Source organism: Panthera tigris, chromosome D3 (assembly GCF_018350195.1).
Source record: "Panthera tigris isolate Pti1 chromosome D3, P.tigris_Pti1_mat1.1, whole genome shotgun sequence".
Lineage (NCBI taxonomy): Eukaryota > Metazoa > Chordata > Mammalia > Carnivora > Felidae > Panthera > Panthera tigris.
The window spans coordinates 5,508,816-5,526,107 of record NC_056671.1 but is presented as its reverse complement, the minus strand read 5'-3'; the positions used below and the strand labels follow the sequence as shown (position 1 = coordinate 5,526,107).

The 17,292-nt window shown below is 62.6% G+C and overlaps 1 protein-coding gene across 17 annotated transcripts in view; it reads right to left on the bottom strand.

Annotated features, from left to right (window-relative positions):
• Positions 1–17,292, bottom strand: part of NCOR2 (nuclear receptor corepressor 2) — a 181,336-nt gene that overhangs the window by 92,465 nt on the left and 71,579 nt on the right. For 14 of the 17 annotated variants that reach the window (XM_042962536.1, XM_042962539.1, XM_042962547.1 and 11 more), the window contains 4 exons: positions 16,541–16,593; positions 7,033–7,099; positions 1,140–1,312; positions 166–259 (listed from right to left, as the gene is read on the bottom strand). In XM_042962536.1, the coding sequence (XP_042818470.1) occupies positions 166–259; positions 1,140–1,312; positions 7,033–7,099; positions 16,541–16,593 (387 nt within the window). The remainder of the gene's footprint in view (positions 1–165; positions 260–1,139; positions 1,313–7,032; positions 7,100–16,540; positions 16,594–17,292) is intronic. The other 3 variants (XM_042962542.1, XM_042962552.1, XM_042962553.1) reach the window with 1 other exon arrangement.

Sequence of the window (17,292 nt, the reverse complement as noted above, 5' to 3'; positions counted from 1 at the left end):
GGCCACTCCCGCCGGGCCTCAATGCCCTGCGCCGGTTCTGCCCACGCTTCAGGGACAAGCCCCTCGATTTCAGCCACTGGGTGAGCTCTGCTTCCTGCCAGCACGCTCCCACGCGTGGGGGGCGGGGGAATGAAGCCGAGGCCAGGGTCACGGCCACGCTCTTACCTCCTGCTCGGAGAGGCCATCGATGATCTCGGACACCTCGTGCTCGCTGCGGGCGGCCGACATGGAAAGCCCGCTGCCCCGCTGGCCCACCCTGCTGGAGACCAAAGGGACACCCTCAGGACCAGGCCGGCGGCAGCGGGGGCCCGGCTGGCACCACGGCGCGGACCGAGCCCACAACTTCCCCAGGCGCAGGGCAGAGTGTAGGCGGCAGGGAGGGAGGCGGAAAGGGGCCAGGCCTCCCATGCCCACAGGGACCGCCCCAGGCTGGGGGCGCTCGGACCCAGGAATACCCGAGGCGCTCGGTCCCGCCCTCTCCTCAGATGCCCCAGAAGCCCAGCCCACAGATCCACGTGTGTGGATCTTTGCCTCAGTTCCCTCCCTGGTCACACCCGGCTCTCAGGCCTGGGGGGAGGCACCGGTGAGACGCGGACACGAGCGTCCAGGAGGCCCGGAAGGGGCACTGTCACTGCCCGCTGCCCGTCACCTCTCTGCGTAACAGCAAAAGCACAGCCACACGCCCCCAGGCAACCTACTGTGCGCCGGGCCCTCCCTCCCACGCAGCCCTCCCGACCACCAGGGGAGACGGACAAGCACCCTGATCTGGCCGCAAAGCCAGGCGGGGGGTCCCCTGGCCTTCGATCCACACCCAGCCTCTCAGGCTCTGCTGCCCTCAGGGGCCACGCGGCCCACGTGAAGGAACCCAGCTGGGTGGTACCAGCCCGTGGCACGCAGGAAGGACAGCTTTTGCCCCGCCAAAACGTGTCTCAGTTTCTAATCAGCACAAGGCCAAGCACGCTCCGAGCCACGCATCCGGGGGCCCGATACGGCCCCTGCATCGCCGGTTTGAGCCCTGGGTGCGCTCGCTGTTTCACACCAGCCCGGGCTCTTCCTGACCCAGGCCCCTGAGGTATCTCGAAGGAACGGAGGCGGTGGGCGGGGTGGGGGGAGAAGGGTCGGGCTCAGCCCGGGCTCACCTCTGCATGCGCTCCTGCAGCTCGCGCTGCTTGCGGATCTCGGGGAACTGCTTCTCGTAGTACTCGCGCACCTTGCTCTCCTTGGCCCGCCGCCGGGGGTTGCTCTCGATGCGCTCCACCTTCTTCTCCCAGGCCTCCATGAGCTGGTCATAGCGCTGGCAGAACTTCTGCTCCTGGGGGAGCACAGCGCGGGAGCACCGCTTAGCTCCCCAGCTTAGCGGCTGGTCCTCCCCTAGGCGCCAGGCCCCGGCTCGCGGCTCCGTGCTCCCCGCCGGCGCTGCACGCGGGCACGCACGCTCACGCGGGCACACGGAGACAGGCTGAGATGCAGACACACACACAGTCACGCGCGGGAGCACGCGAAGACCCGGGCAGTCCCGGGCCCCAAGAAAACGCACAGGCTTCCCTGAGCACCTGGCTGCCTCTTTCCCCGGGGGACGGGCCACCGGCCTGGCCTCCTTCTAGAAATGCCTCGCCCGATGCGAAAGCCACCAGCTACAAGCGGCTAACTTCAAATCACATTACGTAGCACTTAAAATTCCGGCCCCGGTCCCCCAGACACGTTCGTCACGTGGCAAAGGGCTACAGCACTCGCAGGGACCACTCCCACCACGGAAGGAAGTTACGTGGGACCGTGAGGCTCTGGGGGTGTCTGTCAGGTTTGGGGCGGCCCCTAGAAAGCATCCCCTTTCTGGAAAGTTCCCCATTCCCTGGCCTCAAGCTCAGCCGTGGTCCCGGGTCCAGGGAGTCATCGTGAAAGTCCCGAGCAGCATCCACGGAGGGGCCTCCGCCGTCTCTCCCAGACAAGGAAGTCCCTCTCTGCGTCTACCCACAGTGCCGCTCGCCGCGTGTCCTCAGAGAAAAGACCCCCGCCCAGGCAGGAGCATAGCTGCCCGGCTTCCACATCTCCAAGGTGACCTGGGTCTCGAGCAGGGGGGCAGCGATAAGCCGCCCGTAAGACCCCAACCTCCCGGTCTCTAACAGCTGTGCGGGACAGATGGCACGGTCCAGGAGTCTCGCCTGAACGCCCTCTCGATGCCTCCCTCGTCCTCGTGACCGGACACCTCGCCCCACCCCGTATTCCAGCCTGACTCAGGCAACCCGCGACCTTGGTCTTTGGCAGACCCGGCAGCGCGGGAGCCCCCCGGGGCGGTGGTCAGGCCGGCTTCGAGGGGGGCGAGCCTGCCCCTCTCTCCCCCCACCCCCCCCCCCCCCCCGGTCCCGGGACCCCACGACCCCGCTGGAGAGGAGGCCTAGGTTCCGGCGGCAGACGACGGCCACGCCGCTTGGGGCGCTGTGGTGCGGGGAGCCCCCGCGGGGCACGGGGAGCCACGCCTCCCGCCGGAGAGCCACGCCTCCCGCCGGAGAGCCACGCCTCCCGCCGGAGAGCCTGTCCTCAGTCTGACTGAGCGGGAGGAGGCGCCGCGGAGACCCAGCCAGCAGAGGAAGACCACGCAGTTACCGGGAAAGACGGGCAGGGTCTGGGCCCGCTCACGGGGGGCCTCGGGACCGTGCCCCGTGTGGGAGACGGCAGCACCTCCGACCCCGGGGACGCGACCGCTGCGTGGGGCCCCCGCCGCCCACAGCAGGAAGCAAACTCGCCCCACGCTCGGGCTCAGGCTCACGGCGGAGAGGCCGGGGCAGAGCCGGGCACAAGTCTCCGCGGAGGCCCGGGAGCAGGGCCGCCTGGGATCCCGGCAGGAGCACCAGACGGTTACGCTGATGACGCCCGACGCCCCCGCCTTCCTCTTGCCGCGGGTGCGCTCGGTGTCATGCCCAAGAACCCGCTGGCAAACCCGAGGTCACCGAGAGGCCCCGCCGTGTTTTTCCGGACAAATCTACGGTTTTGGCTCTTGCACGGGGGGGCCTTCAACGGACTGCGAATTAGCCTTTTTCCGTCGGGGCTGGGAGTGGGGTCCAGCCCCACCGTGTGTGAAGAGCCCACCCCCTCTCGCTGACTGCATCTGGCCTCCCGTCAAAAACCACCTGCCCACGGGCGTGAGGCCTTCTTCCCTCCTGCTCCACTGCTCTCCGGGTCTGTCCTTGTGCCACGACCACACTGCTCTGATTGCTGTAACTTTGTGATGCGTTTTGAAACCCGAGGTGACTCCCGCGGTTGTTCCCGGCCGTGCTTTTTCAGGATCGTTTGGGCTCTTCGAGGCCCCGGCGGTCCCACGCAGGTCTCGTTCTGAGCACCCACCGCCCACCATGCGCCACCCTGATGAGCACGCTGTGCGAACGAAGCCTGTCGCTCAAGGGCCCGAGGAGGTGGGTGTTAATATCTTCACCGAACGGAGGAGTAAACTGAGGCCAGAAGCGGAGTGCTTTGCCCCAGATGATCAGCGGGGCCAAGTTTGAGACCCTCCTGCCCTGCCAGGCGGGACTTGATGAGAAATGGGGTTCCCTGACAACCGTGGAACCCAGGCTTCGGCCACGGGACGGGGAAAGGAGGGTGCCGTTGGAGAAGGGCAGCTGGAGCCCGCTGCCCAGGGCAGCCGTGTTCCTCCGACCTCGGGGAGGGCACATCCTCGCACAGGGCCCCCGCAGGGCTCATGCTCTCCACACTGGCTGTGCTGAGCGCCGGGGCTCCCGCCCTCCCCGCCTCATGTTGGTGAGGGTTGAGGGTGACGACCGACAGCTGTCCCCCCACCCGACCCCGTCCTGCTCAGCCTCGGGCCGCGTAAGCAAGTCACGGGTGCGGGGCAGCTCCAGGAAAAGCCCAGACTCAGAAAACGGGGAACTCAGAGGTGCAGGGACGTGGGAGAGGTGAGCAAACCTTCAGCCACGTAAATGACAAGGAGAGTGGGGACAAGTCGGGGGAAAGCGGAAAGGCAGACTGTGCAGAAAACAGGCCGGTGCCCTCTGTGGTGGCTGAAAGGTGACCCCCAGAATCTACACATAACTTGACCTTATTAAAAAAGGAACCTGAGACAAGGTCATCCCAGGTTAGGGAGAGCTCTAAATCACATAATCGGGTATCCATGTGAGAGAAGGAAAGGAGACATGACCCTGCGGAAACAGAGGCAGAGACCGCAGGGACCTGGGCCCCCGAGGCTGGGAGAGGCAGCTGGGATCCCCCCTAGAGCCCCCCGCCGGAACACGGTTCTGCCCACACCGTGACTTCGGACTCCTGGCCTCCGGAGCTGGGGGAGCACGCCGTTCCGTTGTCTTCGGCTGCCTATCTGTGGGAGTCTGTTACAGCAGCCTGAGGACACAGGGCTCCCTCCACGCTGGGCCCACCTCCTGCCTGACCCATCCCGCACGGCCACCACACTGTCACACGCGCCCCCTTCGCCAGGAGCCACAAGCACGCACCTCGATCCTCCCTGCACCCCACCCCATTTCACACAGCATGAGGGGCGAGGCTCAGGGCGAGACCCCGCTCCCCAGATACACGGCAGGCCCCGGTGGATGGGCTCGAACTCGGGGCCCTGTGCTGAGCACAGCCTCACCGCCACCCCACCCACTGGTAGGGCCTCCCACGGGGTCGCACTCAGCTTCCCGGGGAAGGGCAGCGTGGGCAGCTGACTCGTGGTCCTTGGAACCTCTAAGGAGTGGGGGCTCCGTGATCTGAGGGGGGCCGGCTCACGGTGGGGGCGGGGCGTGCAGGTCAGAGGTCTGGGGGAGCCATCTGGACCAAACCCCTCTGCGTCCCTGCTGAAAACAACGCATCAGGGGCTCTGGGCTCCTTACAGAAGAACAGGAACGGGGGCGGGGAGGGGGGGTGGGGGAAGGGAGGCGTGGGGCGCCCAGGCAACTCAGTCAATTAAGCGTCCAACTCTTGATTTCAGCTCAGGTCATGATCTCAGGATTCGTGGGATCGAGCCCTGCGTCAGGCTCCTCTCTTGATAACATGGAGCCTGCCTGGGATTCTCTCTCCCCCTCTCTCTGCCCCTCCCCCCTCCCATTCTTGCTCTCAGAGTAAGTAAGTAAATGTTACCCAAAAAAGAACAGGCTCATTCCAAACGCCCTCCCATTGAACACAGGGGCCTCTGGACATGGGCTCAGCCCGGCCTCAGAGCCACCCGAGTTTCTTACCAGTCTCCGGCTGCTCTATTTTTAAATAAGCACTCTCCCCACCCCACGCTCGAGGGGCCCCCAAGTGACCACAGCAAAAACTCTTCACCCTGTCCAAAACGAACCCCACCCCCAGACAGGGCGACTGGGGCTCTAAGTGTGGCCACGGCTGGAAGATCACAGGGAACCCTGTCCGTTCTTGGGGGTGGTGACGACAGAACTTCCTGTCCTTCAGGAGACAGATGTGGAGGTGCCCAGGAGAGGGGTCCAGGTGTCGGCACCTGCTTCCCACCCGTTCAACACAACTACGGTCAAGGTTCATACTCATGCGCACACGCACGCAGCAAAGGAACTGTGATCGATTCTACGTGGTGTTCGTTGTATTTGTCAGATCTCCTATTCGAAAATTCTCAAAATAAAGACTTCGTGTTGTTCACTATGTACTTAGAAGAGTAAATTAAGGGTCCCATTGGGTTTAGAATAAAATCTGAATGTTCCATCCTGGTCGAAGGCGAGTGTTTCTAGGTGATCTGGCTCCCACACCATTTACATCAACCGCGGCCCCCAATTCACGAACTGCACTCCAGACTTACCTACTACATGCTGTCCCAGCCTACCCAAGCTGGTTCTGACCTCAGGGCCTTTGCACTTGCTGTGCCCTCTGCCTGACACTCTGGATTTCCACACAGCTGGTCCTTCCTCGTCATTCCCATTCAGTACTGAGGTCACCACCCAGGACATGCAGGCTATCCCCAACCCACCCCGTCCTTCCACGTGGCCCTTCTCTCTCCGTCTCCTCTGCCCACCCCTGTGCTGGGCTCTCAGCAGGTCCTCGCTGCACATTTAACTCGACGAATAAGAAGGGACACCCGCTTTCAAGAATCCCACCCACCCCCCGTCTGGTCACCATCCAGACAATCTGGGGATCTGAGGAACATGAGAAAGGAGAGGCTGGGAAGTCTCACCCCATGGGCCCCTGGGGTCCAGAACGCCACTTGCCAGCTTCCCAGCCACCCAGCACCCGCGCCAGAAGGGTCTCCTCTCTTTGGGGACCTAACTGAGGTCTGGGGCCAGCACAGGGTGAGTTCAGAAACTGGTTCAGAGGGACCATGCCATCAAGTGGTCCAATCAGAGCCTTGGTGAGATGGTCTGAGACAGGACAGCTCTCTCTCTGGGCTTAGAAAACTCAGATCTGCTGTAGGCATTCAGGTCCCACAAAGAAACCCGTCTGTCGATGTACTAACACACAGAGTTGGGGGGAAAAAACCACATAGAAGTGAAGGTGAAACTTGATCGACCCACTCCTGAACTCCACCCACGGCCTTTCTCAGCTACAAATTTCTGTGCCGTTTAAGCCCATGTGAGCGGAGTGACTCCCCCTGTAAACAGGCACCCGAACCACAACAGCACATGTCCTCACACACGCTCTCCCTGCCTTGGGCCTGCTTCCCAGAGGAGACGCCAGAGCGCGGCATGATGCAGGGGTGGCGCCCCCGTCCGTTCTGATGCAGCCACCCCCCTCCCCCGCCTTCCAACAAGCCTCTCTCTTCCTGCCTGGAAAGGAGGGTCCTCTGACAAGGAACCGCTCTTCCGGGCCAACATGCTGCCTTCTCCCCTTCCAGGCTGGAAAAGGAGCGGCAGAATTCCCGGCCCCAGGCCTCCTTGGGCAGCTGAGCCCCGGGGCCCCGACGTCACCAAAGCAGCTGCTCCCTTTTCCCGTGTCGCCGCTGTCCCTGGCCTCTGTCCACGGCCCGGACACGCAGCGGTGAGACAGCTGCAGACCAGGAGGTCCCGGTGGGCATGGCCTGAAGTGGCCCAGACTCTCCAGGAAGCCTGGCCCAGGGGAGCGACCGGGGAGATTCCAGGGATGGCTTACCCATTGTTTCCGAGCGTGGTTCCTCCTCTTGAAGTACAAGATTAACTTTTTCCGCATCGCCTGGTTTCTAGGCAGGAGCAAAACAGCAATGGTCAGTAACGCAGGGTTTCGATATTTCGTCCTTCGCTGAGCTGTTTCCTGAAAGCAAGCCCTGAGTGTGCCCCTTTACTGGTCCTCGGGGGGCTAAGAGACACCTGTAGCCCCCCAGAGGGAGCCGCGCACTGCCAGAGTGCATCCTCCCTCTCTCCCCGAGGTGCCCTCGTCCACCTTTAGGCTGAGCCCGGCATGCAGAAGGGTCCCGAGGGCGGGCGGGGTGTCAGCGCTCCCCGCCCCCCCACCCCCCGCACCCAGGATCCCTCCTGGAAAACCGGCCACAGAGAAACATCCACGGGCTCAGACTGGGAACGCGGGCAGGAGAGACCAGGACCCCAAGACCTGTGGCCACACGGAGACAGCCGTCCCCTGGGCTGGCTCCTGGGACAGTGGAGGTCACCCGAGCAGGGCGGCACAGGCTGGTGGCCACCGGAGAGGCGGGACCCCTCAGGAAGCCCCCTTCCTTCAGCCCCTCCCTGCGGCCTCCCTACACAAGCGAGTGCTGCCGCGGACAGCCGGTGGGCCTGGGGCTCAGGCGGGCCTGGGGGCGACCCTGGACGTGCTCACCCCGATCTGGGTGTGGCAGCGGCCTCCCGGGGGAGGGCTGCTCCTTCCTCCTCGTGTTCCCAGGAGCGACCCAACCCCACGCAAAGGTTGCAAACAGTGCCCCCGCCGGCCTCCGGGAGATTCCCGAGCCACCCAGCACCCCAACCTCAGGAGAAGGAGCAAGGTGGTGGGAGTCCCCAGGCCCTGACAGACGGGCACAGCTCCCCGAACACACAACTCACGGGGGCCGAAGGGCCCGGAACCAATCGGACACAGGGACCCCAGGGAGGGTCACTGTCTGCCTCCAGGCCCCCGCCGCCTCAGAGGCCCCACCGCCAGGCCCAGCTGTCCTCTGGGTCTGCCACCATGCCTCTGTCCCAGGCCGAACAACGTTCCCCGTCCCCACGGCTCGACGCGGATCTCCAGCAGGAAGTCGGCATCCTCAGTACCGGGGCTCAAGTCCAGGGCCCCTAACGCGCCTGCACGTTCCCTCTTAACAAGGACGGGGAGGCCACAGCGAGCATGTGGGCAGCACCCCCTGTCCGGAACCCCCGGCCCCAGCAGGACTCAGAGCCCCCAGGGACCCTCGTGGAAGTGGCATGGGTCCCTGGCTCCCAGGGTCACTCGCGCCTCGCGTCACCCGGGGCCTCCCCACCCTGAGGCCTCGCCGCTGACCTCAGCCTCCCCTGCCCTGTGCCCGTCAGGGTGGGCACTGGGGGGCCTCAGTCACACAGGCTGAGACCACAGCACTTCGTCCTGCGACGAGGAACATAAGTGATCTCAGCCTCAACTTCCTCATCTGAAAAAGGGGCACAGTAAGATCACGTTCTCATCTCCTCGGTCACTCAGCAAGTGTTTACTGAGCACCTACTGCATGTAGGTACTGTTCCGGGCACTGGGGACACAGCCTTGAGCAAGGCAGAGTCCCCAGACATCACAGAGGGGACGCTGAGAGGCGTCACACAGACAGTAAGCAAGATAATCCAGATAATCCTGATGCAGAAACCGAAACGGGGTGGGGGTGGGGGGGTAGTGACTGGGTGGCAGGGGAGGGGACAGCTGTTTCAGCTTCGGTGGTGCAGAAAAGTCTCTCGGGGATGGCCCCAAGCCGAGATCTAGAGCAGCAGAAGGACCCTGCGGTGGAAAGAACCAGAGGGCAGGGCGCTCCAGGCAGAGGGCGCTGCAAAGGCCCTGAGGTGGAAACAAATTCAGGGAACTCGAAGAACAGACAGAAGAAAGCCCGCGTGGCTGGAGAGCCCTGGGGAGGGAGGGAGGGGAAGGGAGGAGAGGAGCGGAGCCGACAAGGCCGAGAAGCAGGGAGGGCCCAGAACAGCGAGCCGCGTAGCACGGAGGTCTCCGCTCCTAACACGATTCTCTAACAACAACAAAAAAGCCGGCGGGTTCGAGTGCTGGCACGGGAATACACGAGAGCCCAGAACATCTCGAAGCAGAGAAGTGCTAAATCGAAGAGGAAAAAATTGAAGTTGAAAGGTCAGAAGGACCCAAGACTCCACCTGAGCTCCCGACCGCCAAAGCTGGGGGAACCTGAGCCGCCAGACAAACAATGCCGGTGCGAGATTATAACCCAAAGAGCAAAATAAATATCCGCGAGCCCGCGCTGATATAAATAAATGACTGAACAAATAAATGAGCGAGGAAGAAGGAACAAGCGTTCCTTCACGGAATTCCAATTGATAACCGCAGAAAGAATGCGGGCGATGGGAGACCATCACGAGAACGTCCCGGCCCCAACTGCCACAGGCAAGGTCCACGCGTGAATGTCACGGCAACGGGCAAAACCTTGAGAAAAACGGGACGGGTGCGTAGCCTCCAAGCATCTTCCTCCGAATATTTACCAGTCGTTTGGCATTTTAACTCGCGTCCCTCCGTGCTTTGATATTCATTCCCCTGCGGGAGGTGAGCTCCCCTCCCCGACGGTAGCCTGGATCCAGGACGCGTCCTAAAGCGCCGAGCACAGGCGGACGAGACAGCCGCACAAGGAGGTGCCCGCGCCCGTGACCTGCCGTGGTGGGAAGGGCGGCTGGTCACCTCCGTGGGACTCTTCCCCCAAATCCACGCCGGCCCCTCCGTGAGCAAACGCCAGGCAAACCCGAGTCAAGGGACACTCGACGAAATCGCCGACCGCAACCCTTCAGAGGCGTCAGGGTCAGGAAAGCCAAGGGGAGACGGAGAAACCGTCACCTGGGGACCACGGAGACGCCAGGACAAGGCGCAGAAGGGGAACCGCGATCAGATCCCGGACCAGAAAACGGACATTGGTGGGAACGCCGGGAGAGCCCAAGGAAAGCGGGTCGGCTCCGAGCACGGTCCCACTGTTACTTTCTGCATTTGGACAAATGCACCCTCTCTTCTGTAAGATTTCACACTAGGGGACGCTGGCTGGTGGGGACACAGGAAGTTCTCCGTACTGTCTTTGCCAGCGATTTTAGAGTAAATACGGAAAAAAACAAAACCGGGTCATCATCTGTGTTGAAGTGCCACGGTGAGGCCAAACACAACCTACTTCAGAGCTTGCAGGAGGCTCGGTGCATGTCACGAACTGACTCGTGTCCCCACTCCCCAGCCAGTGATGCCGGGGTCCCAACCCCCCGTGCCTCAGAATAGGACGCTATGTGGAAACCGGCTCCTCACAGGGGCCATGAAGTTAGCGCGAGGCCATCAGGGTGGCCCTAATCCCACACGGCCGGCGTCCTTATAGAAAGGGGAAATGTGGACGTGGGAGACGGACACACAGAGGCAGGGTGACGGGTGACACGAGAGGACAGAGAGAGGAGACAGGGAAGGGTCCACGAGGAAAGCGCGTCCCGGAGGGCCGCCGACACCAGATGCTGGGAGAGGCACGGAGCGCTCCTCCCCCGAAGAGCTCAGGGCCCTGTCGCCCCTGGACGGCTGGCCCCCAGAACTGGGGGAGAAGAAGCCACCGTGGCCTCCAGCCGCCCAGCTGGGGGCAACCTGCAGCCAAGGCCAGTCTGTGAGCGGCGGGGCTGAGCCTGCACCGGACAGGACTCAGTGGGTAGAAGCCTCCGTGGGGGCAGAGGTGACGCGTGCAGCCGCCCCTGTTCCCCGCGGCTACCGTAGGGCAGGCAGGGGTTCTCCCGGCCGATCCGAGGTTCCTTCCAAAGCAAGCACCGTGCCTGGCGCCCGGAGGCACCCGGGGACTGCCAAAGAGGACAAATGTTGAGGCGGCAGGTTGCGAACGGGCACGGTCCGCCAAGTGGAGCCAGCCCGGGGGACAGCAGGGCTTTCTAAAACATCTGAGTTCGCCGCCAGTATTGAAAACCAGAAGCCGTTGCATAAAAAGCCGAACTTACAGCTTCTCTTAAAAGATCAGGCGGTCTGGCACACCCCCTTGTGGCTGCAGCCCGGGGACCGAGGCCTGACGGCCCCTCCGAAAGGGGGATGGGCTCTCCCATTTGCGAGCGCCCCCCCCCCACTTCCTGCTGCCTCCTGCCAGCCCTGTCCCCTCTACCTTTCCTTCCGGGCCCCCCCCGGCACAGCTCTGGTCACAAGCCCCCACCTGGCTGAGGGTGTCTGCTTGCTCACCACCCTCCTGGCAAACGTGTCTGGAGTGTTTATTTTGTCCCAAGAAGTGTTTTGGTATCGGAGACGCAAATCGCTTACTGCAGACTGATCTTCACCGCTAGGAATGTTTTCTGGCAAAAAAATAGGGAACGCGACTGACGAGCACGGCGATGAGTTTGCTGGGGGGGGGGGGGGGGGGGGGGGCGGCATTCATGGGGTGCAAAGGATATCTATCATCTCCGGGGAAAGTCCGAGTTTATAAAAAGGCACAACCTGTAAGGAAACATCGGCCTCATCGTCTGTCACTGCACCAGCCAGGAGAGACAAAAACTGGGAGGAAACAATAACAGTAGGGACACTCTGGAGGTTCAGGGAGCGTCCGGCCAGGCCCTGGGTGGGCCTGGCCCTGGGCCCACAGGATTCTAAGACAAGAAAGCGTGGGGCAGTCAGGGGAGGCTTCCTGGAGGAGAGGTTCGAGCCGAGGCTTGGGAGAAGCAGAACACCAGGGGAGCAGAGGGAAATGAGAGCACTGAGTTCCAGGGGAACGAGGGTGATGGTGAATCGGGAGGGGATGAGGAGGGGCGTTCAGGCACAGCCAGACCCCCCAACTGCAGGGGAAGAGTAAGAAGGAAAAAGTCTGCCTGAGCAGGGCCCTGAATGCCTCGAGAAGAGCCTGTCCAGTGGGGTGACGGAGGGTCTGAAACCTGCTTACTGACAAGCAAAGTGACGTGACGTGACGTGCTCAAGGTCACCAGGCTATCGAGGGGCAGAGCTCAGACTGGAGACCCAGGAGAGGTATCGGTGTGGGTGTGCACATCCGTCTGGCCTAGAAGTTTGGCTGTGTGACCCTGGCGAAGTTACTTAACCTCTCTGAACTTCCAGAGCAAGTCCACAAAAACCTGTAACAGTAACCTGCGTCCCGATGCCCTTTCCACCTGCACAGCCCCGGGGCTGATGGCTCCAATCAGCCAACCCTCGAGTGAGGCAGTAGGAGGGAAGACATCGGACCTGAAGACAAGAAAAGGGGGGAAGGGAGAGAACACCAGGAACCGGCAGGCCTCCAGGCCCCGGGGAGAGACGAGGAACAAGGCCGGTGCCCGGGTTCTGAGCCAGGCAAGGGCAGGGCCGGGAAAGGCACGGCCACGACACAACACACGAGAGCAGTGACCGTCCCCGGGCATCAGTGCCCGCCCGTTCACAGAATCGCACTGGGGCTTCAGGAAGCCGGTGGGTTCCCCGGAGAGCCGTCCCGGCAGGTGCTGTGGAGGGGACACCGGCCCCTCCACGGAGTGCCCATCAGGTCCGCTCTGGGGTCGCCCTGGCCCCTCCCCCTGCTTCCCAGAGCCTGAGACCTGGGGCTGAGATCCCGCGGCAAGTGCCCCACGGAGCGTGGGCAGCCGCCCCCACACCGCCCGACGGTACAGGTGGCGGAGGGAGAGCAGCGGAGGTGGGTGCAGGTGACTGGGACACGTCTGAGATTGCTGGTACAGCAGGAAGTCAAGCGTGAAATTGACTTTAACTGTGCAGCCCCAGCACGCAGGGAAATTAAAGTGACAGGGCAAGGTCCTTGGGGAGGGGCTAACCCCCACCTGGCCCACTGACAGCAGCCGGAACGGGGGCGGGGGGGGGGGGGTGTCTCTGCTTGTCCTTATCAAGCTGTCACCAGATCGCAGAACGGCAGGCCCAGAACACAGCGAGCACTCAGAGTATCTGTTGGACGAACGGGCGACAGCGGCAGACGAATGAAGCAGGAAGAGAAACAAAGACCACAGAACACTCCCCACGTGCCTGATGCTGAGCTCGGCACCTCCCGGGGCAGTAACTCACCGGATCCTCGGCAACCCTGGCGGGTAGAAGCCACTCTCATTCCCACCTCGCAGATGGGGAAACTGAGGCACTGAGAGTCAGCAGCTGGCCACAGGGCCAGATGCTCATCGGCCCCTCACCACCGACCCCCATCTCAGGAAGCGGTTTCATGGTCCCCACAGTGGCCCGGGCCCCCGATCTTTGCCGCCACGGGACCTCCCTGCCCCTGGCCCTGCACACGGCACCCCTGGCGGCCGCCGCAGCACCCAGACCCACCGCTGCCTGCCCGCGTGGCTACGGCCACCTCCACCAAGGTCCCCCCACCCCTGGTCCTTTCTCTGGGCAGCCACGAGAGTGAGCCTCGAAGGCAAAAACTCGGCACCTCACTTCCCAGCATAAACCTCATTGCTGGCCTCCCTTCACACACAAATAATACGACCCGAACTCATCAGCCCTGGGTGAGCCGGCTGGCACCTTCTCTCCTCACCCAGCCCTCGCAGCCATGCTGGCCTTCCCTGGGACCTCACCAGCTCAGTCCTGCCCCAGGGCCTTTGCACTGCCTATTCCACTTGCCAGGGAGGCCCACACGGCTCACTGCTGCTCAACCCCACAGTGTCCCCTCTGCTGTCGGGCCCGGATCCCCTGGCTAAAGCCACCCCCCGTTTCTCTCCCGTCCCCTTTCCCATCTTCGTCGCATTCTTTAAAGTAAGTGACTGCACTAATTCACCGACGATCGTACCGAAATTAAAAATACAGCTCATTTTGATCTTCGTGGAAAACTAGGAACGACGTCAAAATTCTAAGGACGAATCGGTTCGAATAATTTGCTTACGGGTATGTTTTTCTAACACAAAATTCCCCACTTACGTAAGAAATCTTAAATTTACTCATCTCTACGTTTTAAACTTAGGTGTGTCCATCTGTGACTTGGATTTGGAACAAATCTGACTAGGCAGTCACCTACTTAGCCGGAATGTACCCCAACAGACCGGAGCCATTCTCTGATGAAGACGGGGAGGGGCCAGAAATAGTCCCATTTTTTTTTGGTTTCCATAAGTCTATAGCTTTATCTGTAAACAGAGACATGGCGGCACCTTATCCGCTAATATTATTTGTACCTTCCTCCTTTCTTGTTTGGACTTTATGGTTATTTTCATGAATGGAAATCACATTCAGCTTAAAACATTACTCATCTGTAGGGGCGCCTGAGTGGCTCAGTCGGTTGAGCGTCCGGCTTCGGCTCAGGTCATGATCTCGCGGTTCGTGAGTTCAAGCCCCGCGTCGGGCTCTGTGCTGACAGCTCAGAGCCCGGAGCCTGTTTCGGATTCTGTGTCTCCCTCTCTCTCTGCCCCTCCCCCGTTCATGCTCTGTCTTCTCTCTCAGAAATAAACATTAAAAAAAAAATTACTCATTTTTAGTGAAGACCTTATGTAAGATTTCGGTACGATATTACTATAAAAATTGGTACGTCAAAAGGAAAAACACAGCTGGGTGAGCGACGTACAAAGAGCTTAAGACAGCTGTGTGAGCACAGTACTTTCTTTCTACAATCTTTTAAAGCATCTTTGAGAGGGCAAGTGGGGGAGAGGCAGAGGGACAGGGGCACAGGGGATCCGAAGCAGGCTCCGGGCCCCACGCCCACAGCAGAGAGCCCGATGCGGGCCGCGAACTCGAGAACCGTGAGATCACGACCTGAGCTCAAGCCGGATGCTCTGCCGACTGAGCCACCCAGGGGCCCCCCACGGTACTTTTTACTAGCGGAATATTTTCTCGCTTATTTGACTCACTTTCTCACTACTAGACAAAGCCCGACGAAAAACATGCCTCTTCGTTCTTCGTTCACAGCTGAAGCCCCAGGTCCTAGAAGAGGGCCTGGCACGTAGTAGGTGTTTGATAAATGCGTGCTGAGTGAATAAAGGAACAGATACTCCCAGCAGCCCTGCTCAGAAGGAAACACCCCACTGCCGCACCCTAAACCAGCAAGGACGGCCCTAGAGGCCCCCCGTGCCCTCACCCACCCTCCCTCTAGCAGTGGACCCAGGGAGAAGCAGGTCCCGGGAAGCACAGAAGGGACTGGGGTGGCCCGAGTGGAAAATCAATGGTGTTGTGTCCAGAGGCACACGAGGCACCCACAAGGCCACACGAAAGCACAGCCTCAGCAGACACGGCCCCGGCCAGCCCCAGGCTGAGAGGGACCCCCCGACAGTGCCGGTGAGGCCTCCTCGGCAGGTGCTCCTAAGCCCAAACGCGCCAAGGACCTCGCCGGCCACAAGAGATTTTCTAGGCTGCTCCGTCAGTTAGTGGGAACGGTAAGGGGGTGGCCGTTTTAGTGACCAGAACTCGGACCAGTCACGCCAGTCCCGAAACTAAAAAGAAGGGACTCCCCTGTCAACTGGACCAACACCAGTGGATATTTAAAGACCACCGTGAGGTTTGCATGCCTCCAGGGACGGGAAGCTCACTACTGCCCCGTACACCCTGCGGTTCCACCCCAGGGGAGCTTGGGACAATCAGACCAGGCCGGCCTGCCCACTGGACAAGCTGAGGGCTGCCCTCGGAGGTCATGCAAAAACGTCTGCACCCTCTCACAATAAAGAACAGCCAGAAGACATCCCAAAGAGTCTGCCTCCAACCTAACGTCACCGAGTGTTCACAGCCACGTGCTCTTCAAGGAGCCAGGTCTGCGGCCCCTTTCGCCTTTCGGGCTCCTGGATAACGACATGAGGTGATATCCCCTCCTCTGCCAAACGGACTATGTTCCCATTAATACATCCCCCAAAAGAAGCCAACGGTCTTCTGCCACCATACTTCTGATGCTTCCCTCCCGGCTTGAAGACGGGAAGCCACCGGCCTCCAGCGCGGTCCCGTTGCCCCAGGATGCCAGGCCAGCCCCCACCCACGACAGGTGGCACTTAGCCGGGATTTCCCCACCCCTAGCATCCATCTGGGAAAAGGCCCCATCACTGAGAGCTACCACGTTGGACAGCCCCTGGGCCTCCGGGTCTGGAGCAGCGCTCCCCGGCCGCAGCACACCGGGCCGCGGCACCCGAGGGCCCCGGAGCAGACCCCAGGACACTCCCAGACGTGCTTACGTCAGAGCCCAAACCACGGGCCCCGCTGGCCCCGGGCCACCCGCCATCATCTCGAGCTCGCTCTCCATCGGGAACAGCCCGTCTGCACGCGATGGGGCCCCGCAGCCCCCCGCCTCCGTCTCGCCAGGGCTGTGCCTGCAGGGTCGTCACCCGGCCTCCCCAGCTCAAGGTCTGTGTCCCTGCGCTTCGTGGGGCCACCCTGCCCCTCCTGCCCCGGGCCTGCCCCGACCCCGACCTCGGCCCTAACCCGGCCCCAAACCCTTGCCCAAACGGCCCTCTCCCACGCCCTCCTCGAGCACCCGGCCCCGTGTGGGAGGGAGTCGTCCCGGGAACTGAGAGCCCACATCCCAGCCCGGAGCTCCGAGGCCAGACCTCCCATCCCCCCCCCCAGCCATTGGGGGTCCACAAGGCTGCCCGCGAGTACTCACATTTTGATGTTCTCATGATACTGCCTGGTGTCGGACGGCTGGTTGTACAGGGGCTGCGGAGGGAGAGACAGGGAGAGGGAGACGCTTCAGAGCCGGGCCGGGCGCCGCGTTCCGGCCCCGGGCAGCCTCCGCCACAGCGCCCAGGCCCCGGCTCCGGGTTGGGGGGGGGGGGGGGGGGCAGGCACGAACCAGAGCACGGGGAGACCCGGGCCGCGGCCCCGGCCGAGAGCGGCCTGTGACCCTCGGGGCACGGCCACCGTGGCTGCCCCGCAGGGGCACCGGGCCGCGCCGGCCCGAGCGTGTGCGGCGCTGGGGGCCCCACGGGGCAGCTGCTCTTGTCCGGGGCCCCCAGACCACCGCGAGGCACCGCCGCCCCCGCCGCCTGGCAGAGGACAAGGGCCCAACGCTGCCAGGAGCCCGGGAGGGCGAGGGGAGGACAGGCAGACGCGCGACCCCACATCCGCTGCACGCGCTCCAGAGGGCACCGGGACGACGCGTGTTGGGGAGCGAGACGTGTGCGCCCTCCGGCCCCTCCCCTCCTGCGGGTGCCCGGGGACGTGAGTCTCCGCGTTCCACGAGGAGACGACGCGGGAGCGTCTGTGTGGGAGCGGGGATGCGTCGGAACCAGACCAAACGGGCCCCGCGGGAAAGCTGAAGGGGGGGGAAAGGAGGGCTCGTGAACGGCAGGGACCTGCAGGGCGGTGAGGACGGCCCTGGGCCCACACCCGGCAGCAAGTGCGTGCGGGGAGAGC